The sequence below is a fragment of the Enoplosus armatus genome, chromosome 2, assembly GCF_043641665.1.
Source record: "Enoplosus armatus isolate fEnoArm2 chromosome 2, fEnoArm2.hap1, whole genome shotgun sequence".
Lineage (NCBI taxonomy): Eukaryota > Metazoa > Chordata > Actinopteri > Centrarchiformes > Enoplosidae > Enoplosus > Enoplosus armatus.
This window is the reverse complement of record NC_092181.1, coordinates 2,638,437-2,665,498: the sequence shown is the minus strand read 5'-3', so window position 1 is coordinate 2,665,498 and position 27,062 is coordinate 2,638,437. Positions and strand designations below refer to the sequence as shown.

Here is a 27,062-nt window from a genome sequence, read left to right as displayed (position 1 = left end):
TTTTGCTCTGAAACTCAAAAAAAGGGCAGGAAGAAGAAAAAAAGTCCATATAATACTGAATGGATTGAACATTTCTACATAGAATACATATATTTCTGATTTGCACTATGTGCCTTTGTATCAAATATGTACCACAATTCAGTGGAAAGGCAGCATATAGACCCTTTTCACTGGCCTGACACAGGTGTAACATTAGCGCTGTTAATTACTGCAGTGCAGTAGTTGCTGGAACAGAGGCATCATTAATGTTAATTGGTTTCACTTGTGCTTTTTCTGCTGTGTAAACTTAAAACGTCTGCTGTGTAAAAAAAAAAAGGTCCATTGGGATCCACTGACTTGCACTCATTTTAAACAATTATATTGTTTACATTAAATATATGTGTGGTGCCAATAGGCCAAAAACTCTGAAATGGACTGCACAGTTTGTACTGCTTGATCTCGAGTGTTATTTAAAGGCTACACATTTGTTTGTTTCTTTGTGTGGCCAGTCGAGTCTGTAGGTGGCAGCATCAAGTTATCGTCAGCTCCCCTCCGTCACCAACAGGTCTGGGTCCTGTGAAAACACGGAGCGCCGTGGCCTTTCTGTCGTTATTAATACACGCTTGGCAGCAATGTTGTTGACAAAGAGGATGAGGTTTTATTTGACTAATCGATTTGATATGATTCTTTGTGAATTAAAGTCGCGTGTTGTGTTTTAAACGGCTATATTCGTTGTTTCATTTGGTAAATCCATGTCCGCGTTGTGAATCCACTCCGGGTTTTGAGAGCGCTTCGGCGGTTTCCAAACTGTCACCGTCTGTTTCTCCGGGAGGAGAGGCGGGTAAAAATGTAAACACTGACCCATTCTGATGGAGGGTTTTCGTTTGGTTGCTTGCCAGACTTTATTCTATCGGTCTTTTATCAGATTTGACACTGTAGAGCTGCGGTACTTTTGCTACTCTTACGTCTTCTAATAATAGCTATTAACATTACCGGCAGTTTGGTATTAAACGCTAACCGCTAACTATACCAACCACAGCTAGCACACGCTAGCTAGCTAGGGTTACAGCTCAACAGCTAACGTTAGCAAAAACAACAAGATAACGTGAGCATATTAACGTTAGTTAGCCTGTAAACTATCAAACGTTACTACCTACCGCATCCTGATGCAACCTGATGGAGGACTACGACACGTTTGTGCAGCATCGTCTCTCCCATGTGAGGAAAAGAGAGGAGGAACACAATAAACCTTCACCTACATCCTCTCTCATCCGCTTCTATGGACAACCCATCCTCCCCCCCCTGGTATGTGCTCAGTTTCATGATATTTCTATTGAAATCGTCATGATTGAGGTTTTTAATCTTAGCTAACAAGACGCAGAGTACTAAAAACACGAGGAAAGGCTGTACCACTGCTGTCTCTCTGCTGTGTACATAATTGTACTGTGTTGTCATGGTGTAACCTAACTGGTAGTTTTGGTACTAGTCAAGCGACAGGAAGTAACAACAGTCTGATAATTCATTATTCATAGAAGTTATCAAGCAAAAAGGAGCATAAACATAAACGTTATTTGGGTTTTTGATAATAGAAGCAATTTTAAGACGTCACCGGGGGCTCTGGGAATTTGCGTGGAACATTTTTCACTATTTCTGGACATTTTATAGACCAAACAAGTAATTGGTTCCTTAATAAATAAATGATCAGTAATGAAAATAGTCATTAGCCCTGTTATTAAACATGCATGACACCCTGTGTCTGCTGTCTGATGATAACAGCTCTCAGGGGAGCAGAGAGAGGAGATGCAGCGACACCGAGATGCAGCGCAGAAAGCTGCTGTCCACAGAAAGTTGAAGGACGAAGGACGAATGGCCTACGTGCAAACTATCCTACACAGTGTTCAGGTAATATGGGTCCTGATCTTTCAGCTATCCTCTTGGTAAGCCTAATATGTACCTGTAGTTGTATTCCTACATTACTGCAGAGCAGGTTTGCTCAAGGATAACTGCTGCTCAGTCCTATACAGACATACACAAGTTGTTTTGAATGAATAGAGTTGTCATGTTACATTATTTTCTTTCATGTAATGTTTTGTCATGCCTCACTTGGTTTTGATCAAACAAGGAAACTCCTTTTCTCTGCCCTTTTAATATTTGTTATTGTTTCCTCATGATTTGCAGCTGAGAACGACGCCAACACTGGAGGAGTTGCTTCAAGAGACAGAGATAGATACAAAATCTTCATATTCCCATAACACCAGCGGTGAATCAGTGTCGCAAAGCAATTTTTTCGTAGGAACAAAGGGTAGCCTTTCGCTCTCACCCCCACCAGAAAGGAAAGAAAAGGGTGGTGTTTCTCTTCCTCCGTTGACATCAACTACATATAGTGCCTTTTTCACTTCTAATGTGACACCTCAGCAAAGTTACCAGGAAGGATGCCTTATTGACCAACATTACAGCCAACAGGGGTTACAGCCATGTTCCCTTATTGGTGAGAGCCACCAGTCCTCAGGTTATGTGACCTACGAGAATGTTGAACATGCCACCAGTGTCTCTGGAAGGATTGATGCAGGGAGGGAGAGCCGTGGCTTTGGCTCCTCAGAGGGAGCTTATAATATAGGTGGCTTTTTCCTTCACAACACCTCAAACACAATCGCCAAGATGCCAGATATTATTAGCCACCCTCCCATAGATGGAGAGGAACTGGAAAGGAGTGGACTGGAATCTTCCTTTTGTAATGACTCTATAGTAGTAAAAGACATTTGTTGCTCCTCAGTCCAGGAGGATTCAGTCATATGTGACCATTTACCAGTGGACAAATCTGAAAGAAGTCATGCGGACAGCACAGAGGGTGAAAATAACCGTTCCTTTACTACAGTGCTTGACCTTGACAAAGATCACAGTTTGGACAGAATTGAGGGCCCAGTCTCTTCATCAGAAAACAGTGGCTTTTCGGACAATCTAGAGTCGTCACAGACATTAAGCACTCATCACCGTCCAACAACAGAACTGTATATTCAGCACAACCCCACAGAAACAGAACCAGCAGACAATCATGAAGACGAAGCCAAGCCATCTGAGGAGCCTTATCGTCTGAGCCTCCAGGCCTTGCTGAAGAAATCTCAGGAGTATCGGCGGCGCCAGCGGATGCTTAGGAACCAAGCCAAAAACACTAAAATCCAGGAGAGGACCCAAGAACAGCCAAAAGCAAGGGCGGAGGAGCAGAGCCTCTCTGATAAGGAGAATGACGAGTTTCCTTACAAGGGCACAGTAACTGCGGACGGGAAGAAAACTAAAGAGAGGAGAGGCACTTTTATCCCGTCTGTGGAAACGTCACCAAAGAAATCCTGGGAAAATGAGAAGAGTGAGTTTTTTGGGAAAAGGGAGAATGTTAAATCTGAAAGGGCACACTTAACAGGAGATGGAAATACTAAGGAAATGACTGGTGTTGTGGAAAAAAATGTTTTAAACAAAAATAATGAGCTGAAAATTTCACAAGAGGTCACAACGGAGCATAAACAAATCAGCGACTTCCCTCAGCAACAACCAATGTCAACAGAAACCTTGTCTGTTCATGAAGCCTTTTACTTGACCACCTGTCCCACAGCTTTTTATATAGGTGAAGGGAAATATCACACTATCCCAGCTCCTAATTTCTGCAGGAGTCCTGTTCATTGCAAAAGCAAAGGACGTATCCAAGATGGAGATGGGGCTGAGACCTCAAACGTTTTAGTCAATACTGGTTTGACTGAAGACCACACGGTGGAAGAAGTTAACCTGGGACATCAAAACAGCCCCACAGCAGTTCCTTCCACTGTGAATCTCATGGTTGAAAGTGATGTAACATGCGTTTCAGCCAAGAGTTCACAGCACATAGATCAGCTTGAGTACAACCTGTCCAGTCTGAAAGTACTGATCTCGGATCTAGAGTCCACACTGACGGAAAACCTGGAGAGTCACAGCCAAACTGAGAGCAACACGCAAAGTGAGTTCAGTTTTGAGACCATAAAGCAAATTAAAAATGAACAACATATGCAGCTTTGTCAAAGTGATAGTGACTATGTGGAGGATAAACTGAGGGATGATGATAGCAATGATGCAGAGCAAGACCAGAGGTACAGGGAGCGGCCGAGAAGACGATCATTAGACAATTTTAAGAACAAGCATGAAGATACAGGATCTGAACCAAGCATCAGTGACACAGACGATGTTCCTCTCACAGCACAGGTAAAAGGAGTCGAGGCAGTTAACTTAAGCGAGCTCAGGCTAGTCAAAACCTTAGCTACAGAGAGAGGACAGGAAAAAAGGACATGTAAAGAAGGACTTACAAAGAGTTATGGACAGCATGGCGGCTGTAGAACGCAGCAGCCACCAGCTAAATGTATCCTCTCTATGGCACAGCGGATGCGAGTTCCAGACGTATTCAGAAAAGTTCCATCTGAAACCACGTCTCCACGCACCTCGGTACTTTCAGATACCAGCAACCGCCCGGTGGACAGGAGTAGCGAGACCACTGCAGAGGGTCACAACTCTACACACTCGCCATCTCTCAACCAGTCGTATGATGTGGACGCACCGTCTGGCCTGTGGCTCCTCGAAGGGTCAGGGTCCGACTTGGGCTCAAAAGGTGGTCTTGTTCAGGAGAAACATCTGACCCCAGAGAGTGGGGGTGAAGGTCAGGGCGGGGTATCCAAGGTCAAACGGAGACTGCTCATGCACATGACAGAGGAGACACAGGACGGGAGTGCAGATTTCAGTGGAGGAGCAGGCTCTGCGGTCAGACCCAACTCCAGCACTCCTCAAGGTAAGACCAGGACGCTAGTGGGACAGGGATGTCAAATATGAGCTAAAGAATGCATGCACAAGACAGTATTGCTATTGGTTATAAACCTAGTGGCGGGTATTATCATACATAATGTTACCACAAATATTCATATTTACTGCCTTTAGCTGCAGTGCAGCAGTACGAAGGCCATGGCAGTCAAAAAGACAAACAGGATCAACTGAAACGGGCCCACGCCGCTCAGGTCAGAGCCCTGCAGGACGAGCACAGGAGACAGCAGGAAGAACTACTGCAGGTGAGACAATGGGGATAGATTATTGGTATCATTGGGTGAATAATTAGATGTTATAAAGATTACAGAAAGTCTGAAAGTAAACAAAAAAACAAAAAATAGGTGGTAGGTGTCTATTGCTGCTATTTTGGAGCTTCACCTGATAATACGAGTGTAACCTCAACCTCTTGAGGCTGTGTACACATAGATGACACATAACTGGTTGACATCAAACATCATGTTTATTCTCTTTTGTCACAAGGCCAACGTGCAGCAATGATAAACAGGCTTGGTTAAATTTTTGATGCCTGTCTTGGTCCAGGTCACTTCATAAAAATATCATCAGGAATTATTGTTATATACAGATTGGATTGGTTGTCTGTCATTTTTTGACCGGTATGGTTGTGAAAAAGGTATTAAATTGTATTTGGTATAAAAATAGGTCCTAAAATGGAAAATTTAATTTGATGAAGTACAGTAGTCCCCAACAAATACACTATTTACTCATTAAATTAGAGGGGGGCTCCCCTTTAATGTTACTCAAACAGGGATTTGTTGACAGTAAGAAAAATGTTGCCAGCTGTGCCCTCTACGTTTTCTCTTGACTTGTCATGCAAGTCCCTTTCTTTGAGCATCAAAACAGCAATAAAGAAACCACAAGAAATGAAAGAAAACCTAAACATGCATGTTTCTAAAACACTGAAACAACAGACATTTATTTTAACTCTAAATATGGTTCAAATTGTCATATTCCATCCCATTGGCCCACTTCTTGCATTAAATTGCATCACATATTGCTGTACAGATCTAGCACTACGTAATTCCTGTTCACCAGCCATAATTCACTCTACCAAGGTTTTTGACTCCACCCAAAGTCACCTATGAGAAATTAAGAATTAATGCTTGAATGAAAGATGAGAGTTTCTAACCAATTCACTAAGCTGTGATATAGCATTGACCCTAAATGTTCTTTTGAAACTACAAGCAGACCTTTGAAAGGTGCTGGCACGGTTCCATATGTAGGCACACACGCATACACGCACATACAGCCATGTTGTCTGTCGCCCTACCTGTTAGAGTGTGCTTCAGGAGACCGGGGTCGTGTGCAGACTACAGACATCTGCTCATTACAAGAGACCTTCAGACTCTCCCCAGTAAAAAAAAACACACACAGGGATTCTACCATAAATGTTTCATTACATCCCTAAGAGGCGGGCTGGCATGGTCGCCTGTTTCTGTGTGTGTGTGTGTGTGTGTGTGTGTGTGTGTGTGCGCACGCGCATGCAAGACTTCAAGGACGCCTGCTGTTCTCTGGCAACCAGTTCCTGTTTCTTCTGCTTCTGTGTCTGTGTTTGTTCTTGCCAGTGTCCTTGCCCTATTAATCGCAGTCTCTGTTTAATTTATGTATCCTTAACAACAATATAATTAACATAAGCTGTTTAATAGAAAGACTTCTTTTCGACTCCCCTCTGTCCTTCCATCATTTGTGATGTGATGAGAGAGCGAGCTGGCTGGACTCTCTGGTAGAGGGAGGAGGGGACCGAGGGAATTGACACAGAAAAGGAAAGGATAATTTGTTTAATTCATGAGCGTCTGTGGTTAAGTGCCAGATCGTCCCGCCGAGTGCCACTGCTAATGGTCCCTTCTCCATCTCCTCTTTTTCTCCCTCTCCTTGCATCCCTCTCTTTGTTTTGTCTCATACCTCCTCCAACGTCGTTTTTTACTCTGGCCGTAATTTTTATCATCTCTCCTGTCTCATCATCCCTCTCCTCCTCCTCTGCTCCCTCCCTCATCTCATCCCTCTTGCCTCTGTGCCCCATCTCTCCCCTTCTGTCTCTTTCTCTCTACCCTCAATTAATTTCTTCCTCCTGCCTCATTTGCTGTCCTTTCCAATTCAATATTTTCCAACCTTGCCCGCTCCCAAATGCATGCATGCGTGCCTGCACACGCACCCACATAAACACACACGCACACGCACATGCACACACGCACACGCACGCACACGCGTGTTCCTATTCCTTCCCGCCACCCTTATATCTTTCTCCTGTCTGTCTCTCTCTCTCTGTCTCTCTCTCAGGCGTTGGCAGTGCGTTACCGTGTCCTCCAGAGCGTGTCCTTCCCTTGCTCCATGTCAAGCTCACGTCTTGGGGACACATTGACCTTTTCTACCCTCTCTCAGGTATTACCATCACATTTGTCCACTAATGTCAGTGATGCGAAAAGCTTGTCCTGCTTATCCTTGTGCCCACAAGATTTATATTCATCACCAGTTAACTGACACACTCAGGTGAAACAGATGCGTCCCCCTTGATGTCTTAATCTTCGTCAGCAACCCCTATTATCTGTTATTGCTCTCTGATATGTATTCAAGTACAGCAGCTCGGCTTCAGTTAGACTACAGTTGTTCAACAAACATGTCCCTTTAATGCAACAGCTTTACAATCAACAAGTGAGTGACAGCACATCAGCTGCTTATGATTCTGCTTATTATTCCCTATTATAATGATGAGCTGTGAGTCCACTTGCGTTGATGCGCTAAACAGATGCCAACCAAAAGACCTTGAGAATCTGCGTGGGAAATTAATTGGTTGTCATTGATGGAATTAGCATTCTCCTCTCTCTTCCCCTCTGGTCCTCATTATTCACCCCTCTCATCACTCCTTCTCCCCTCTTCCTCAGCCCTCCAGCCCACTCTCAGAGTGCTACCGCCCCCTGCTGGTAGCAGCTGTGAAAGGTTTTCTAACTCGCAGGCTGCTGAAGACGGAGAGAGTGGCGCAGCTGGTGCGCACCATCAGGGTGAGTAGAGACAGCAGTGTCACATCTGCCTCTTGCAGATTTTTATTTCACTTTTATTTTCATAAAATGAACAAAAACTGTTTGTATACAGATTACAGCTGTGAGTATGTGTGTGTTTGGATATCTAGGACACACAACAGTTCCTGCAGGCCCTCCTGCAGCAGAGCCCTGGCAGAGGAGAGTTCTGTAGCAGACAGGACCTTTTGTTGCAGGAGAGAGTCACTCTGCAGGTATTACAGCAAACACGTGTTGTAAACATCTGTTTGCCGCTCTCCTCGTCTTCTATACTGCCAGCTGAGCAATTATTCCCTCCATTAGCAGTTACCACAACAAACACTGTGATTACGCGCATTCATTTTGAGCCATCGTCTGCTCTGTAATTGTTTCCCCCTCCAGCTGCGCGCTGCACGTTACGAGGTCAACGACATATTCTTCAGTCTGTCAGCCGGAGAGAGGATGCAGCTGATCAGCTGGGACAGAGAGCTGGCCCGGGAGAGAGAGCTCCGACGACAGGTAACTTTTTCAGAAGCTTTGTGTGAGCTGGAAAAAAAAACCATATACATTGGGGAAGTGTAGGTTTGTCACTATAGATAGTGAAGCAATTTCCAAACAATGCCAAAATAGACACTAGCAGAATTATATGTGGGGAAAGTCCTGTTGTGGTACGGTAAGTGCTGACTGTAAAACAGTGTGATTGTGCACAACTGAGCCAAAACTTAACACTGCACAGAAATATCAGTATTTCTTTACAGCTGTTCTGATCCAGTTCCAATTATTCAAAATACCATAATGCTTTTAGTACTGTCCAAACCTTTCAGGGCACCAACATGTCACACAGGATGAATCTTGTGGGTAATGACATTATTGCTTTATTTTCCAGTGCAGTACTTATGTTGATCTAATTTCTTAAACTGACTGAAATATTGATTCTGTACTATTTCAAAGTACATTTCCTTTCCATTAACACGTTATAAACTGCTGTGAGTATTATAATATACCTAGTGGGTAGTGCAGAGACTAATCTATTCTGTGCATGTGTTTGTGCTTATGTAGAGTGGGCACACAGGACATCCCAGAGGAAAGAGTTCTCTGTCAGCTGCAACACAGAAATCACTGGAGAGGAAGAGAGGAATGATGTGAGTTTGGATCAGTCCTGCTTCAGTTTTCTATAAGGCTCTGTATCGCTAAAGTGTTTTTATGTGCATTTATAAGGACATGTGCGGACAGTTACTTCCACTTCAGCCAATCTCTGCGCATCAGCCAACCTGAAGCTCAACTGTGATGAAGACATGCTTTATGTTTAGGTTCCACATTCACAATACCATATGAACTCAACCTATGAAAACATTCAAAATGTGCACAAGATTTGTTAGAGGATTTTTTAATTTATTTCTCGATCAAACATTTTTCAGATGTGTTTCTGTATTGTTGCAGCCAGCTTAAAACACACTGTTCATCTTTTTTAATTAATTGAAAATCTGCCACCACAGGCTAAGAATCTTTTTTTCACACAAGCTGTGCCTTTGTCAGTGGCTAAAACCTGTCTTCTCTTCCCTCCAGGATCCAGAAAAAGGCAGCAGGAAGGCACAGGGGAGTTGTGACAAGGACTGGACACAACACTGGATTCTCTGCCGAGCAGCCACTGGAGACTAAACGAGGACAGTTCAGAGCAAATCCTCAGAGGGTCCCCAAGACGACTTACTCATCCAGACCCCGATGACACTTTCCTAATTGGCCCCAGTGAGGACTCCTAATAAGACCTCTAGCGATTACATAAATATTGTATAACCAATTATTTGAAAGTTTCCAAATCCAAAATCCAGATTTGACACAAAATGCTTGTTGCTGACGAGTACTTCATTTTATTTCATATCTGCTGTGCTCTGAAATATTCTACACACTACAAGTAGTGTGTAATAGTGACGACAGTCAGACATCACAGAGTAGTTTCACATCGAGTGGATGCTCAGGTGGGGATAAATTCTTTACTAGGTCTGCTTCCAGTATTTTTCATCATCTTCAGTGTACTAATGTTGCAGATGTTGAGTTGGCAAAAAAAAACACTTTGTGATCCTGAACCTTTAAAGCTCTGTGCAATGTACCTGAAAGACGCTATATGTATGACTCACAGCAGACATTATGACATGTCATAAGGAGTCGCAAGGTAGAACTTTTGAGATCAATAGCACAGGAAAGCAGCAAAGATATATACAGCATATGCAACACAAATTTTAGTTCTTCAGACTTCATCATTTTACCTCCTCCTGCCTCTGAAAACTACTCAAATGAATGTGTTAAGGAAAAATTACTCACGCCAGTCAAGGAACCCGTGACTAGGGGTTGCAAATGGAGTTGAAAATTAAGTATGTGGTAAGCCATGCCTGTGAGCCAGCATGAACAATACCAGGACCCGGGAACCAACAGTCCTAACTGGAATGCAGCTATGCTTAAAGTTACTAATTACACCTATGCTTATACTGCTATGGTATGTCATAATGTCTTCTCTGAAAAGGGTCTATTAACCAGGCAGTTAGTTCAGCTGTTTTTGTGTGTTTTTCCCAGTTGTTCAATGTTAAATCTCCACTTTGTAGGATGGACATCAACATTGAATTGTTCAGTTTCTTCAAATGGATGTGCCTCATTCATTGCCACCAAAACCAGCACATATTGAACTCTGTTAGTGTTTGTTTTGTAGGGCAGTGTGATATATAGAAATGTTAATATCCAGCTCCAGATTATAGTGTTACAGCTAATACTTGAATAGTTTGTTAATCCCGAGTGTTGCCTTAAATATTTTTCCTATTGGGAGCACATGTCAGCCAAAATACATTTGCAATTTTTTTATTCTTATGGGGACTTTGGACCTGTTGTATGTTATTTATTTGTGTGTTGGTTGGTAATAAATGTTTCTAAACACTTGAAAACTGAGCCTTGATCAAAATCATGTACAGACTCCCCGCGGCAGGGGGCGCTGCGGGCCGTTTGCTCTCACCTTTACACGGACAACATCCGCCCCGACTGTCGTTGGTCGCTGGTGCTATGAACAGTGTTTTGAATAGATAGCTACTTCTCAGCTGACTTAAAACAGGATGGAAGAGGAGGCAGACACCGGTGTTTCTTCACGGGCGGAGAGAAAAGCCTTGGAAAAAGCCAAAATACTTCAACGAGAAAGCGAGAGGAAGACCATTAGACTGGTAAGACGAGGCAACAGTACATTTGCACTGTTTCTCTAGCTAGCTAGATGTACCAAGGTAACTGGCTAAAGGAGCAGTTGCAGTCTGTGCATATAGTGTTTCTTAGCCGGTGAGTCTGACCAGGTTTTTCTGTCCTGTTAACTGAAGGTTGGACGAGTCCTGAAGAAACCAGAGGCTGAGCGGTCGGAGGAGGAGGCCGCTGTGTTACTGCTGCACAGAGACACTGTGGAGGAGCTCTGCAAGAGACAAGTCCGCAGAAATGTGCTCAAGAGGAAGCAGGAGGAGGTGAGACTACTGTCAGGCCCAGTGACATCTGTGCTTTTCCTATTATGACAAAATGGCTGCTGTGGAAAAAGGTCTATTGTTCGCCAACTGGTTAGGTGGGATTTCATCTATAGTGAGAGTTTCAGGTTATTTCAGTGGTTTCTCCATGACTAGCATATACAGATAATATGAAACACTTGAGTAGTCTTCATGAGATGTCCTCCTAGCCATATGCAGAGTTGGAAAGAAATCTTCCAAAAGTAAATGTACAAAAAAGTAAGAATGAAAATGCCACAATGTAAAATGTTCTTAATTACAAGTAAAAGTCCTGCATTCAAGATTTTACTGAAGTAGAAGAACAGTAGTACAATCAGAAAACATAAAGTATCAGAAGTAAAAGTGCTCATCATGCAGAATGGCTTGTATATTAGAGGCATGGTTAACCTGCTTGGACTCCCAGGGGCAAAAATGAACTGTAGATCCCCAAGTGACCTGTAACATGACTTAAGACATTTCTGAAGTCACCATTTATTCCCTCAGCACAGAAAGCATTCAGTTAAACTAATATTCACTGACAAAAAGTAAAATTTATTTCATTAAATTTGAAATCTAAACTTACGGTTTGAGTGACCTTTCCTCTGTCACCACCATCAGGCCCAAATGTCGTCTGATCCACAAGAAATGTCAAAACATAATCGGTGGGTTACATTTAAAAACAATGGAGGAGGCGTGACTTGAATCATGCCATGTTTGTTTGAATGAATGAGAGAGTGGCACAAATCAGGATGAGGATGTGGTTATTGCTTGATGCAACCGAAGTGTGTGGTGTTAACTTAAGACACTTCATATACTACCTGCAGGTGTTTGATGACACCGACGAGTTGAAGAGTAAAGTGAGGCAGCTCGCTGTGGCAGTCAAACAAGCAAAACACCTGGTGGTTTACACAGGAGCCGGTATCAGTACGGTACGCCAAACTCTGCATCTTCAGTGTCTTTTTCCTTATTAATCTTTCACAGGGCTGATGATATATTTCCTTTCAGGCAGCTTCTATCCCAGACTACAGGGGCCCTAATGGGGTGTGGACACAGCTACAGAAGGGACGGACAGTAAGGTGAAATATGTAGTCTTTTGCCCTGATGTGATATTTGCTGCATTTTTGTCTGAAGTGAATTAAGTTCCAACTGCTATTATCTTTCTTGTTTCTTTGTACAAGTAGTTCATCTGACCTGAGTAAAGCTGAGCCAACCCTCACGCACATGTGCATTAGGATGCTACATAAGGAAAAGCTGGTATGTGAGACCTAGATCAATTACATAATAACATAATAACATTGCATTTGTATTTATGCATTATGGTATTAACATATACTGGGTGTGTTTGTCTGTAAAGGTAAAGCACGTTGTCTCTCAAAACTGTGATGGACTTCACTTGCGTAGTGGTCTACCCAGACATGCCCTGTCTGAGCTTCATGGAAACATGTTTATTGAGGTGAGACACACACACACACATCCTCAGTCTTTTATGTTTTTCAGTCACTGATTCTCTCTCTCACACACACACACAGCTGTTGTCCTCAGCCCTAAGATGTTTTTCAACAGAATTTGCGGTGCTGTCTCCAAAAGCAGCATCTCAGCAGGATTCAAAACTGAAAAAGATCCAGGCTTTTTTTGATGGATCAGTATCAGCTATATAAAGTCTGATCCTGTAACAAAAACATTCCATCATTCTCAGAAAAAAAAAGACTGAATAGCAATGAAAGTAAGTGAATTGCAAGTGAACTGCACACTGCACACATAACAAATGAACCGCAGCCAGCAGTTTTTAATCAATGACATGACGACGTGCTTCAGCGAGTCATGCAAGTAGAGCTGCTTTGGGTTTGTGTCTATTTCACAGACATTTTTCAAGTGCATCATGTCTGTGTTGTTGGTTGAAAACTACATTTTTGTAGTGTCTACATTGTTTTTGGATTTTACACGGTCTTTGAAAACTGTTCTCCAAAGAAAGTAACTTACCCTTTTTTTTTCTTTTTTTTTCTTCCTATCCCCAGGTGTGTACCTCCTGTCCCCTGGTCAGGGAGTACGTGCGTTTATTTGACGTGACGGAGCGGACGTCGCTGCACCGACACGGGACAGGCCGCAGATGCAGCCACTGTAGCGGTGAACTCAGGGACACCATAGTGCACTTCGGGGAACGTGGGACCCTGGAGCAACCTCTCAACTGGAAGGGGGCGGCAGAGGCTGCCAAGATGGCGGATGTTATCCTCTGCTTAGGCTCCAGTCTGAAGGTAGGTTTTATAAACCACAGTGTGTCTGTAAATGTAATGTGGTCCAGTAAAATCAAACATAGCTTGTACAATTTAACATAGCTTGTACAATTTAAGTTTCTGGATCGTAATAATCACTATATTGACTTTATTACAAATAAGACAGTACTTTTAATATAGCTGTTTACATGGACTGCTAACAGAACTGATTCCCTCATATTCTGTTCACATGCTATAGGCCATAGCCCAATGAATAATTTAAGACTCACCTTTCTTCATTGTATAAGTTATATAATATAAATATAATAAAAGTTAGCCAAAATGTCCTTTCAGTAATGCAACTAAACTAACAATTTCTGTCCTCCTCCGTCTTTTATTGTGCTTACACTCACTTACTCTTAATTATATTTGGTAATCTGAAAAGGTTTGTTAGATTTCAGAGTCTGAGTTTTAATCAGGTTAATATGAATATCATATAAACACATTAATTGGCGTGTAAGTTGATAGATTTCATTAGTTTTGTATTTGATGGTTTATTTACTTGTAGCATTGCCACCCATGGGGGCTCTGTTTCTCTCTCTTCCAGGTGCTGAAGAAGTACGCTTGTCTATGGAGCATGAACAGACCAGCAAACAAAAGGCCCAAACTCTACATTGTCAACCTCCAGGTACTTTTTAGTTTTGACCAGCAAGTTTGAATATGATGCAAATAGAGTACTGGCTGCTCGGCGGCTGATTATGTGGCTGTGCTTTTGTTCAAGTGGACACCAAAAGATGATCTGGCCACGCTGAAAATTCATGGCAAGTGTGATGACGTCATGAGCCTCCTAATGGAGGAGCTGAACATGCATATTCCTGTTTATGACAGGTAAGGACCATATGAAGTAATTGCACCCAAAATATACACCAACCAACAGAGTGAACTATAAAAGTTTAATGATACTTTCAAATGCATTATTCATTAAATTTGGAATATCGACTATACTCCGTCTCTCACACACAGACAGAAAATAGAAAGATTTGTCCAACTTTTTGACGCCCTGCTCAGTTTTCCCTAATTCTGTCTCATAGGGCGGAGGACCCCATCTTCAGTCTAGCCACACCCTTGCAACCAGAAGAGGCTGACAGCCGTACTCGTGAGGTCATAGCTCCCCCTAATGGTCAGGAGGACTGCTTACTTGACCTTGGGGAGCCGGCAGAAGAAGCCGCAGCTGTGCAGGGCGGCTGGTTTGGACGAGGCTATGGCAAAGGAAGGAAGAAGAAAAAAGCTGCATAATCAAGGGAGCTTTATAGACACATACAAGTGCGGTCAAATTTCAGTTCCATGATGAGGATGAGTTGGACTTTCAAGTTTAAAGTGCTGGTATGCATTGGTAGCATTTAGTCAGGTGCTCTCTGTGTATGTGTGTGAAAAATAAGTTTGAGTATTTGCCAGAAAATGGCACGTTGCACCATGAACATATTATTTGATACAGCACACAGTTTTTTGTAACGGCAAAATATAAAAGTGGTTATGCTACTTCTGTGGCAGCTAAGCGCAAGCTGTGTTAGTAGAGTTTAAGCACAGCCTGTAACACAAAGTTTGAAGGACAAAACCATAAAATGATTTGAGTTGTTTTTAGTATCTCACACTCACCCTGTAGGCTTAAGAAGTGGCACACAACATATGCTGTTAAAATCAGTCACACTGGATGCCAGTAGGGACAAGGTTTGATGAAAATGCATCAAAGAATGTTTTGAAACGACTCCTGCAGCATTATCAATCTATCTGCTGTCCCACTGTATGCTCAAAGACTCATATTTTCAACAGCAAGTCTTTACGGCCACCACTGAAGCCTACAGGTGGTGAATGATCCTCAGAAGACGGAGCATCACTTTAAGCTCTGTTAAATGTGTATGTTGAGCATTAGCCAGATGTAAATAGCCATTGAGCTGCTGGTGGCTAAAGTGTAAGTTACTGTATATATGCTCATTGGAAGTGGTATCTTTCAGTGGAACACAAGTGACTTGATGTTTAAAAGTGGCAAATGCCAGTAGAACAACAGCCGCGTATCAATGGCTGCCAATTTTCGTTTTCTGTGCTGCCACATCTTACACTGAGAAGAGATTTAAAAAGTCAGACATTTTCTACATGTGTTCTTTTGAGTACAAAATATTTTTATAGTCTTTTTCAGACATTTAAAAGTTGCATTGTTGAATGTACCTTTTTTTTTTAACATTGCTTATTTGTGTTGATGTTTATTTTGAAAGTATTTCAAGTTACTTAAATTATTTCCTAAACTCACGATTGACCTTCACTCTGGTGTCACCTCTCCTCAGGTTCGCAGACTATGTAGTACAGCTACTCTACTGTACCTTGGTTTACTGAAGTTGTTGAATTTGCCTATGTTTACATTTTTGATCAACTTTTCTTACAGACGATGCAGAGACTGGGCTGCTGTGTAAGAAGGAAAGCTGTATTTTTTTATTTTTACTAAAATTTTGTTTACTTGTTTGTCATGTTAAGTTTCTGTTTACTCAAGTGATTGGAAACATCCAAATATGTGTCTCTATTAATTTGTCTCAGGAAGATCTAGTATTATTATTAATCTCATCCTGTACCATTATAGTGTCAGATACTCTAAAAGGCCAAACTAGCCATAATAAGCTATGAGTTCAGCATTCCTAAAGCTCAAACTAGTGGTGAAACTGGATGTGAAGACTCCTTGGTTTTCATTGATGCCATATTTGTGAGACAATAAAGTACTCCTCATTTTATATTGTTTGTCTTGATAATCTGCATTTCCATTTTACCAGCCCTAGCTTTAACTAGGGAATTAATGTTATTAATAATAATGTTATTGTACGCTTGATTTATAGACTTGATAATATTCTAACCTGTTACTACCTTTTTAGTTGTGCAAAGGGTAATGGTTTGTGCCTGGAATAGTTTTTTATTTGTTTTTTTCAATCAAAAATACTGTGAGTAGATATCTCTGAAACAAGAGACACGTGACTTACTGTATATGATATCGTCCACTAAAATATTGTGCTTGTGTGTTTAGGAATAAACTTGTGTGTAAACTGTGTGTGTTATAGGTGCAGGACCGACACTAGCTGTTCCTGTTATCAGGAAACTATTTTTATAAAATATTCTGGCAGTGACCCTTACGGGGCTTCGTACATTTTCACTCTGAAGTGTAGTGGAGTAAAACAATATAGTAGCAGAAAATGGAAATACCCAACAAGCAACTCAAAATTGTACATTGGCACAGCAGTAACTGAGTAAATGTACACAGCTGCATTCCACTCTTGGTATCAGTGTGTTTATTGGGTGTAGCTGATCACGTGACAGGGGTGCTTATGCAATTAGCACGTCAGCGTGAGAGGATTCGTTCGATGTGACGTAGTGTTGGAGGCGTTGGCCCGTCGGTGTCACTGTCTGTTCTGGAGCACCTGAGACGAAGAAGACGTCCTTTGAAACCGGATTTAATCAAGTCCTTACTTTGACTTCTTGTTTTTATTCGTCCGGCCACTACGTAATTTTCCCGAGCCTGTCGAAATGATCAAAAACGGTCACCACGCCACCAACGACCAGCAGGAGGACGCTGGCTGCAGTAAGCCGGGTGGTTCAGTGTGCAGCCCGGAGAAAAGGAAGCGCGTCGTCCGGTTGTGGTGTGACGGCTGGTGAGTCTCTGTGACCGGCACTGACTTTATTAAACTCTTTCCCGCAGGTTGTGGTGCAAAACGCGGTCATTATGTAGTAAGTTACATATCAGGAACCAAAGGTGGGGTAGCATGCTAATGCTAGCTGGCTACTTATATTAGCAGTTAGTAACTTAGCAACAGGAGTTTAATCATCATCCATAACTAGCTTAACTACCGTGTTAGTTATAGCTAACATTGCTTTCTCTTGTTGTTTCTCGTACAAAAAACACCTATTCTCGTTTTCTTTTATCTAAAAAGAAATATTTCAGGGATTGCAAAGGCAGCGCGGTTATTAATGTGTTGTTAATGTGTTTGACTGATAAGCCCCGATTTCTAAAATGTTTTCATTCAGAAAAGTAATTGCGTAATGTTTCTCTAGTACACTGGCTGCAGTTATATACTTATTGTCAGTTTTTATGGCACAGTGGCGTGGGGTAAGTTAGGGACCTCTCTGTCCACAGTCTCATAACGTAACCTCTCAGTGAGGCTGAGGTTATGAATTATATTTTGAAATGTGTTTGTGTCTGTGTATGAAACTATGGGTGTTTAAAGGTTAGGCTGCCGACACCGATTTTAGAGATGCTAGTTGTAAACACATCCAAATGTCCTGCCGCTGACCCAGAGGAAATGTTTGACTGCTTTTACTGTGCTTTTCTTGTTAAAACGATTGAAACGTGTCCTGTCTGTAGATCTAATCCCTTACATTGTTCTCTCATATGGGAAATCCTGCTGTTAATACCTCCAAGGTTGTTTAACGTAAAGCCTTGGCAGTGTTTATAGTTTGATGCCTAATGTGTTGGGTAATGTTGGTGCCTAAAAATGATCTGGAGATTACTCAAGGGCATTTATTTACTCTGTCTGTCGTTGTTGTTGTTGTTGTTGTTATTGTCATTTTAAAGTCTGCTGTTACTCCGTTGTGCTATGAGGCAAAGACCATGATCCTCACATGATTTAGCTGCAGCTGAGACTCCTAATGTGCAGTGTGTAAACTCCTTCCTGGACTCACCCAAAGCTAGTTTGACATGGCCCATCTCATGTGGTGGTTATAAATAACTAACATAGTGAACATGTCGTTCAGTGTGTGTGATGCAAACGCAGCATGTTGGTGTGGTGGGCAGGGGTTCCCTCTTTTGGGGGGGGGGTTAGAAGGGAACGTATTATTGAGGCACAGTAAATACTTAATGACACATGAAAGATTTAAAGACAAGGGAGAGAAAAAGGAGCAGATGGGAGAAAGGGTAAATGAAATATTATGAGACTATTTGTTTGGCAGCAGTTAAGTATAAGTGTCAGTCTCAGCAGTCTGTACCAGTTATTGGGTTTAAGGGAACCGTGGTGGTCCATGACACATAGTCAGGGCATCTGCAAAAAGTGCATTCAGAAGAAATACAGATGTTAACTGAGCCTGGCGAAACTACATCGTGGGACGCATCACATCAATCATATAACTACTGCTTTCATTATAAGACTGCTGATGGTGCGTCCAAAAGACATTGTCTGTTGATTGTTTGTTTGTCTTTTAGATAATTTTACATATATGTTATATGTGTAAATTTGTGGACAGTTCAAGGCTGTTCAAGACATTTTGTTAGCAGTGTCAGACTGCTAACAAAAGCTAACCCCCCCAAATTGTAGAGATGATTTAGTTCAGGCAAATACTCACACAGTCCACTTGTAAAATGTCATGACGTTGATTCTCAGGAGTGCTAAATTATTAAAGGGCGAACACTTATCTGCATATACATCACTCTGAAGAAGATATATTTACAAAGGGGAGCATCCTGACCAGGCGAGGTGAGGGAGGTAGAGGGATTATTGTTAAGAGAATTCAGACTAGCAGCTTGTGGTAATGTCATTATAGAGGAGAGGTCTGCCCACTGGAACTACAGTGACAGATGGCGTCTTTTATTAGTAGTCTGATCTGTTAGAAATAACATACAGATACAGAAGTGTTAACAGAAAGGTGAAACAGAGGCCTAAAGGTCAGAGAAATGGAGCTGTAAATAAAAAGTGACTGGTTTGAATCCCTGGAACAACTGGGAAAATGAGGACAAGGAAAGTGACTGGGTACTTACGTCCCCTCCCTCAAAAACTCTTATATATTTACAGATTATAGTTCCACTATGAGTGGTCAGAATGAGGATCAATGTATCTTATTGGCCTTATTGGTTAGTTAAATGTTATTTGAGATATCTATTGGCACGCATGTACATGTGTAAAATGAACCAACTCTTGCTAATAAATAATTATAAATAACAGATTTTTTTTAGTATACCCCAGGCTCATTACCTCTGGCTGCTCTTGTGTAGCTGCTAAGTCTGTGGTTGAACTGGACAGTCCTTAGATATGAGTGTTTTGAAACTTTGAAAGAATGTGAAGCTGCAGGGTGCTGAACAAACACTTCAACAAACTTAACTGGAACTGAGCAACATCCTAGTATTCTAGGACCCAGAGATAAGACTTTTCTTAAAAGAAATCTACCCAAAAAATTACATCATTTATTTTTTCTTTTCGTTAAAATCAATTAAGACTTTAAATGTGTCGCAATAAGGGAGGAGAACTCATATTAACTTCTGTTTATAAAAGGCAAGCCATTACAAAACATCCATTGTAGAAGTTACTGAATGGCAGAAAGCTAATAAACATTGGTACATTGTACACATGGTGTCTCTGATCATAACCTTTCACCCAGTAACGTTTAACATTTGAAAGGTCTGTCAGTCTGTGTTTTGGGGTAGGAACTGCCTCATTTAGAGAGCATGTTTTCACAGCAAAACGCCAGACACCCTAAGTGGGCACCATAAGATAAGATAATGCAGAATTGATCAGTCAAAGGTATCCTACAATGGTGGCTTTGAAAGACATTTAAAAGACAATAAATGTGCTAATTGTTAAGGCCAGGCCCCTTATTGTTGTGTGTGTTTATCTGTGTGTTAATTTGCCCTGTGTAATGTTTTGTTTGAGCGCTAACAGTGTCTATTGTTTTCCATGCTGATAATGTTGTTGTCTCTTCTTTCTGTCTCCACAGTTATGACATGGTGCACTACGGTCACTCCAACCAGCTGCGGCAGGCCAAAAACATGGGAGATTACCTTACAGTCGGAGTGCACACAGATGGTAAGACTGCGACACACCCTGATATCGATATATCTGTGAACTCTTTTTGGTCCTGATTGGTTTACACACAGCCTACTATAAGGTTAAATTTCAAAGTTGGGAGCACACGTCCAATTAGTTACCTTCGGTGTTAACTAGCTTACAACTAGCTTACTTTGTGTTACAGTAGCTGTTCTATGGTAAGAGCTCTGATGCTAACTAATAACTTAATTATTTGCCTTCAATCACTAAACCAAATGATTTTTACTTTCTTGGTCTGGAAGCTAATTTGTCGTCATTAATTAAAACACATCTTTTCAACCTGCTATGTAAAATAATTTTTACATTTTATTGTAAACAAAATTTGAAGTAATTAGCTTGTTACACAACAATAAGCCAATTTCATGGAAAATTGGACTGTGTGTAATAGTGTAACAACTATGCTTTTGAATGAAGATGCTGTAATTTGTTAGTGATCTGCCAGTAATTAACAATAGATTACCTCCCACCCTCTCTCTAAGCTGAGATTTCCAAGCACAAGGGTCCTCCGGTCTTTACTCAGGAAGAACGCTACAAGATGGTACGGGCCATCAAGTGGGTGGATGAGCTAGTAGAAGGAGCACCCTATGTCACCACTCTGGAGACTCTGGACAAGTACAACTGTGACTTCTGTGTGCACGGAGGTGAGCCAGCAGAGGGCTGCTCTGTTTTGTGAGTCGTGCATCATTTCTGTCCTACTCAGTGATGCACATGATGTTAGCAAGCCTCCAGATGTGACGATGGACTGATGTCATTGTTTATGTTTACCAGATGACATCACACTGACGGTAGATGGTAAGGACACGTACGAAGAGGTGAAGCGTGAAGGCCGTTACCGGGAATGTAAACGCACACAGGGCGTCTCCACCACTGACCTGGTGGGAAGAATGCTTCTCATGACCAAAGCCCACCACAGCAACATGGTGAGCTAAGCTGCGTTTATATATAATGCAAAGGGTTTACAGCTGTAGGTCTTTATTTAATGTTCAGTGTCAGATTTCATCTGTTGATAGCACCTTATGTGATCAGGCCGTGTTGTGTTTTAATTACATTCCCCACAGTAATTGTGTTTGCGTTCTTTCATTTACTTTTTAATACAGAGCAATGGCGGGCTGTGCATGTACTTATAGAGCTATGTGCGTAGGCTTCGTAGCTATACAGTAATCCCCCTTTAGTGTCTGTATGTGAGTGCACTCATTGTTTAGTATATGAGCAATGGTTTATTCATTTGTTTTGGTGTTGGTCTCATCTTTTCCTCTCTAATGATTCCTGCAGGATAACCCAGATTACCAGCAGCATACGGACAACTTTGGAAAAGTGAGTAGCATGGGGTAGATTTTAGTCAAACCTGATTATATTTGAACGTTATCTGTTCGCAGTGGAACATCATCACTGTGTTGTGTTCAAGGGTCCTAAAGGCCACAGTCCATGGACCGGGGTGTCCCAGTTCCTCCAGACGTCCCAGAAGATCATCCAGTTTGCTTCAGGAAAGGAGCCTCAGCCCGGAGACACCATCATCTATGTGGCCGGGGCATTCGACCTCTTCCGTATCCTTATCATGCAGAAATAACCAGAATTGTGTTTTGAACACTGGTAGAAATCATTTCTGTGGTGCATTTTGTCGTTGTTGTCTTGACCACAAACTCCTTTCAGACATTGGCCATGTTGACTTCTTAGAGATGGTCTATAAGCAGGCAGAGAGGCCCTACGTCATCGTAGGTCTACACTTTGACCAGGTACACCTAATTACAGACATGGACTCGCACACACACACACACACATCTCAGCAAAACATTCACAAAAGAGCGAGAAATTGGACTCTCCCAGCTGCGTCAGCGGTTTTCAAGAGAAACATTTGGAACAAGTTAGCACAAGAGCAGCTCAGACTTTTATGGTTAGACAAGAAAGAAGCCACTCTTAACTGTTTGCAATTTTGGTGGTCTAGGAATGTAAGCGTTTAAACTTTCTGTCTTCTGTCCTTTTGATTGAAATGTGTCGACTAAGTATCTAAAGGGTAAAAATGTAAAAACAGTAAAGGATATCCCCATTCTCTTCAGGAAGTGAATCGGTACAAGGGGAAGAACTACCCAATCATGAACATCCATGAGAGAACGCTGAGTGTGCTGGCCTGTCGGGTGAGTTCACACACACACACACACACACACACACACACAGTACAGACCTCTATATGTTCAGCACAGTGGGATGTATTTCCAACATGTTACACAATCCTTAAACTGCTAAACTGTTGTGCTCTGCCATCAGTTTTACTCAATGCCTGATGACGAGGGGCAGACTAGAGTTTACACAGTGAACAGTAAAAACACCTTCACCCTGGAGCTGTCTTGTGTTGTGCTCGCTAGTTAAACTTTGACATTTAGACAGAATAAACATTGGCATGAAAAGTTTAATCATTAGAAAAATGATCACATGACTATGAAGCTATTCTCGTTCCTGTCTCTCTGTAGTATGTGTCGGAGGTGGTGATTGGTGCACCCTATGCTGTGGGCAAAGACCTGCTGGATCATTTTAGGGTGAGTTGTCCTTGTATGGCTTTACTTCTGATCATGTGTTTTTTCATTTTTCTTATTGAGACCTTTATTTAAGGTTATTTTACACAAACTAAGTCCTTAAACTGTCCGTAGCTTTGTGTTCATTTAAGGGGACAAGTGTCTTTTATTTGTAGTTCATTCCAAGCAGATGTAGTTTTTTACCTAGTGTTCAGGCTGTACTTTGACATCGGTGGTGTCTGTAAATATGAGGAAAGATATGATAAATTAATGGCCAGCACATTTTCTAATACAAAACACAGTCATGTGTGAATTACAGCCAGTGAGTTGTAAGACACAATTTTAAATACAACATATGCAGTAAATTGGTGGAGGCATTAGTTCAACTTGAAAATATAATACCAGCTAAAAATGTTAGTCACTCGTCTTTTTCTGGCTACAAATGTAAAACAGGACCAAAACTCAGTTTTAATAAGCTATAACAAGTATTTAGAGAGGGAGAGTATTTCATACCATACTGTGTAAACGATTGGCAGTCTTGGATTTAGAGAAGTATATCACTTTTAAAACTAACTGGGATTTAAAACTAGTTTCAGCTCACAAAGTTTTGACAGAATTAGATTTAAAACAGATTGAAGATGACTAAAATCCCTTGACAATGTAGGCCAGAACAATAGATCACTGTGTGGTGGCTACATTTGAAAGATTCACCCCAAGATAATTTATATACATTGTGACTTACAAAAAAGGCCAATACTGTACGATGTGGCGCCCCCGTGTGGACAGTTGAAATAGCAGAAGAAAAACCATCAACACATTCAGTCTGTCAGATACTCTGCAGGTAGTTCACAAATCAATATCACAGCGGTATCACTGCTCCATGTTTACCTAATTTGCTCATTTTGTCATTGACACACTTCTTGCTCACTGTTGCTACCTAATGTGCCCGTTCAAAGACTAGTCTAGATGAGTAATGTGTGAATAAAATCAAAGTTGATAACTGGTTTAGTTTGGTAAAACTGAGAGTAGACACTAGTTTATATGTAAAGTAATAACTGCATGGTTACTGTGAGCAAGCCAAAGCAGAGTGGACAGAACAACACTGTTACGTCTCAGTGAATATAATGCACATGAACTTACATACTGCAAGTCATTTATTTCTCTGCACATGATGGGTGGTTTAACCAGGTGTGCTTGTATAACCGTGCAGGTGGACCTGGTGTGCCATGGCAAGACGGAGGTGTTTCCAGACAAGGATAGGTCAGACCCCTACGCTGTGAGTACAGGGTCCTCTTGTCTCTGATCAAAGAGCAGCAACACCTGCGCGATTGTCATTTATATGTTTATATATTATTTTAGTCAAAATAGTCTGATTCATACTGAGGCAGTGTCCAAAGTGACTTATGCCAATAAGTGCATTCAAGCTTGATAAGATTAAGAGCTTGATGACACAAAAAACTGGAAGTGTTTTCAGTGCCACAATTCAAATCTTTAAGGGTTTTTTTAAATAAGGAAATTAGATATAACTAAGTTATATGATGGTTGGTGTAGATTGGTTTTCAGCCTGCACTGGACTTTTCACTCCACCACTGTAGAGGCACAACAGAGATTCAATCTGAAAATGAGCATTTTGAAAGTACCTGGACTGGTCACTAATACTCCTTAAGCTGTTGCCCAAGAGTCTACATTATTGGTTCAAATGTGACAAAACGTTTAGGAACGATGTGCGTTATTGCTCCATCCTGTTTTTTTACAAAACTATCCTGATAGGCCTCAGGGGGGCACTGCAGTGTTTAATTGTCTGTGCGTATCTCACATTTTCACAATGGTTTGTGTTATTGCTCCATTCAGTCTTTTTAACGCTGCTCTAATTGGTTCAAGAGTGGACCTCATCATTCACAGGGGATGACGGGGAGCTTTGGCCTTGTGTTAGTTTGATGTAGCCGTTTGTGTTCTGCCCTCAGGAGCCTAAGAAGAGGGGGGTATTCAGGACCATCGATAGTGGGAACAATCTCACCACTGATGACATTGTCCAGAGGATCATCGAAAACAGGTCAGGGACTCCTCGTTCTTAATTTAACTGGCACTTCCTTGTCATCTCCATCTGCATTTCTCTTTGTATAGATCATTTTGACACAATTATTATGTTTTCATTCAAGTTCATTGTTGTCATCTTGCGTGTTCCCAGGCTGCAGTTTGAAGCCAGGAACCAAAAGAAGGAGGCCAAGGAGATGGCGGTGATCGAGGCGATGAAGAGAGAGCAGCAGGAGCAGAGCGAAGCTGCAGCCCAGGCTACTCACTAGTGAGACCTCAGACCCGGTTGTGTGTCTGATTTACTCCTCCTGGTACACTCAGCTTCAAGAGGGTGGACTCAACGGACCCAGGCGGATGGCCCATGTTGTCCTAAACTGGGCCTGGCTGGGTGAAACCCAGGGGGCCAGTCGGTCTCTGCTAGTCCACTGGGTGCAGAATCCTGCTTTGAATATTTGAGGCGGTGTGTCTTACACGCTGCTGGGTTAGCTTCTCTCTGTCTTCATCTATACAGACTACTCCAGCCTAATGGGATTAGAATAGATCTGCCTTGACAAGAACACAAAGAATCCAAACACCTGCCACTATTTAACCTGCAAAGTCCCTTTAAACCTCTCGTCCTGCACACAGAACTTTTTAACGTGATCGTCTGTCATGTATTTCTTTCGTCCATGAAATCACACACTGCGTGCTCCTGTATAGGTGTAGAAGTGGTATGTTCATTTTGTAGTTATCCAAAACTTATTGACAAAATGTTAACGTCATTGTCAGCTCTGTTTTGTTTTTAAATTTTTAAACCATATTAGTTTTTAATGATCAGTCTTAGTAGTGTCATCAGTAAGCTTGAATGTGGTCTGTTTTCAATACACTTAGAAAACGTTGATTTATTTTGATCTCTAGAAGACACTGTTTTTATCCATCCTGAAAAAGCATCATTACTGCATTAAATGATCTGTGAAGTAGTCTTTTGATTTTAACTGTGTGTGTGTGTGTGTGTGTGTGTGTGTGTGTGTGTGTGTGTGTGTGTGTGTGTGTGTGTGTGTGTGTGTGAGTGTTGAGGGATCCTTTGGGCTGTAAATGACAGTAGTGCCTCATTCCTAAAGGTAAAACTAATGTAAGGGCTGTGAATTCTATCACAACATTTTAAACTAAAGCGTTCTGTAAAGTCGTTCGTCTTTCCTCAGTCTACTTCCTGTGTTTTAGCAAACTAGAATGTCCTCTTTTCTCCTTTTACAAGACAATCCAAGAACCCAGTGTCACTGTCAAACTGCTGTAGACTGTTGATTTTCCTCCTCTTATATGAGGCATTTCACTCTGAGGTGAATTGTTAATGGTGCGAAACAGTGTGTTTTTTAAAATGTGTCCCTGGGTTGGCAGGTGGGACGGTGGCAGGCTGAGAAATGAATATTAGATGGTGGGATTTTCACAACCTTTCAATCACTATAGTGCTATGTGTAAATGTCCCTTTTAATAAATAAATAGATAACACGGCAAAGTGTCATCTGATGTCTGTTTCACTGCAGCAGCTTAATGAGAGCAGCCTGGTGACAGAGATCTTTGTTGGATCAGCACATGTTCACGGTTCACTGAGTCAGTGAAATGTGGGCCACCGCCGCTCAGAAGCTGCTAAGTCCGAGCAGCCCTGTTCCCCTCACACTGCTCAACACTGCAAACCGTCATTACAGCGTCATTACGCACACAGAGAGCCTTTAATCCGCCAACCCGAGCGCCCCAGGAAGGATCCTGTCAGTCAGCTGAGGGACATAACAGACCACTGTCTTTCTCCTGTTAGGGACCCCTGTGCAGAGACTGAAACTTCAAGATGTCACTCTCCACACACACTGAAGAGTTCTCACGTATTTTGACACTGCTCTGGTTTTCAGTGAATGAAACAGTGAAGATAAACGTTTTACACAGGGGCCTCTCAAGGGCCCAGAGGAGGCCCATTTGCCAAACACTGCAGCTGTCAGACTAAGGAGCGAAATGACTTTAATAATGAAATGTAAACATGATTTGGGGAGGATTACTTGTGAGTCACCAGAGGATTAAAGAGATAAGATAAGAAAGAAAAAATCAAGAAAAATCGTTTATTTTATTGCATTTCTTTGAAACTTTTCTCTAATTTGAGCTTTTTATTTTCTTGTGAAAT

General features: G+C 41.7%; 3 protein-coding genes across 6 annotated transcripts; all 3 read left to right on the top strand.

Moving 5' to 3' along the window:
• Window positions 1-1,155: 1,155 nt before the first annotated feature.
• cp110 (centriolar coiled-coil protein 110) lies at window positions 1,156-9,643 on the top strand. The gene is made up of 13 exons (XM_070926493.1): window positions 1,156-1,284; window positions 1,756-1,881; window positions 2,158-2,323; window positions 2,984-3,340; window positions 3,833-4,203; window positions 4,534-4,780; window positions 4,927-5,054; window positions 7,108-7,209; window positions 7,710-7,826; window positions 7,955-8,056; window positions 8,223-8,326; window positions 8,882-8,962; window positions 9,387-9,643. The coding sequence occupies exons 1-13, from the start codon at window positions 1,156-1,158 to the stop codon at window positions 9,544-9,546; spliced, it is 2,190 nt and encodes a 729-aa protein (XP_070782594.1). The 3' UTR covers window positions 9,547-9,643.
• Window positions 9,644-9,779: 136 nt separating this feature from the next.
• sirt7 (sirtuin 7) lies at window positions 9,780-14,826 on the top strand. The gene is made up of 11 exons (XM_070920236.1): window positions 9,780-9,796; window positions 10,915-11,020; window positions 11,168-11,305; window positions 12,145-12,249; window positions 12,326-12,396; window positions 12,502-12,574; window positions 12,675-12,773; window positions 13,336-13,572; window positions 14,138-14,218; window positions 14,312-14,418; window positions 14,622-14,826. Exons 1-11 carry the CDS (start codon window positions 9,789-9,791, stop codon window positions 14,824-14,826), a joined length of 1,230 nt encoding a protein of 409 aa, XP_070776337.1. The 5' UTR covers window positions 9,780-9,788.
• A 2,140-nt stretch (window positions 14,827-16,966) lies between these two features.
• Window positions 16,967-26,401, top strand: pcyt2 (phosphate cytidylyltransferase 2, ethanolamine). 4 transcript variants are annotated; one of them, XM_070920329.1, is made up of 13 exons: window positions 16,967-17,216; window positions 20,266-20,354; window positions 20,855-21,016; window positions 21,144-21,295; window positions 21,578-21,590; window positions 21,658-21,689; window positions 21,781-21,919; window positions 22,026-22,108; window positions 22,430-22,507; window positions 22,841-22,906; window positions 24,093-24,158; window positions 24,847-24,935; window positions 25,071-26,401. In XM_070920329.1, the coding sequence occupies exons 1-13, from the start codon at window positions 17,092-17,094 to the stop codon at window positions 25,183-25,185; spliced, it is 1,209 nt and encodes a 402-aa protein (XP_070776430.1). In that variant the 5' UTR covers window positions 16,967-17,091; the 3' UTR covers window positions 25,186-26,401. The 4 variants fall into 4 exon arrangements, with proteins under 4 accessions (XP_070776430.1, XP_070776445.1, XP_070776421.1 ...); XM_070920344.1 differs by lacking the exon at window positions 20,855-21,016; XM_070920320.1 differs by lacking the exon at window positions 21,578-21,590 and having other exon boundaries at window positions 21,648-21,689.
• The last annotated feature ends 661 nt before the right edge of the window (window positions 26,402-27,062 follow it).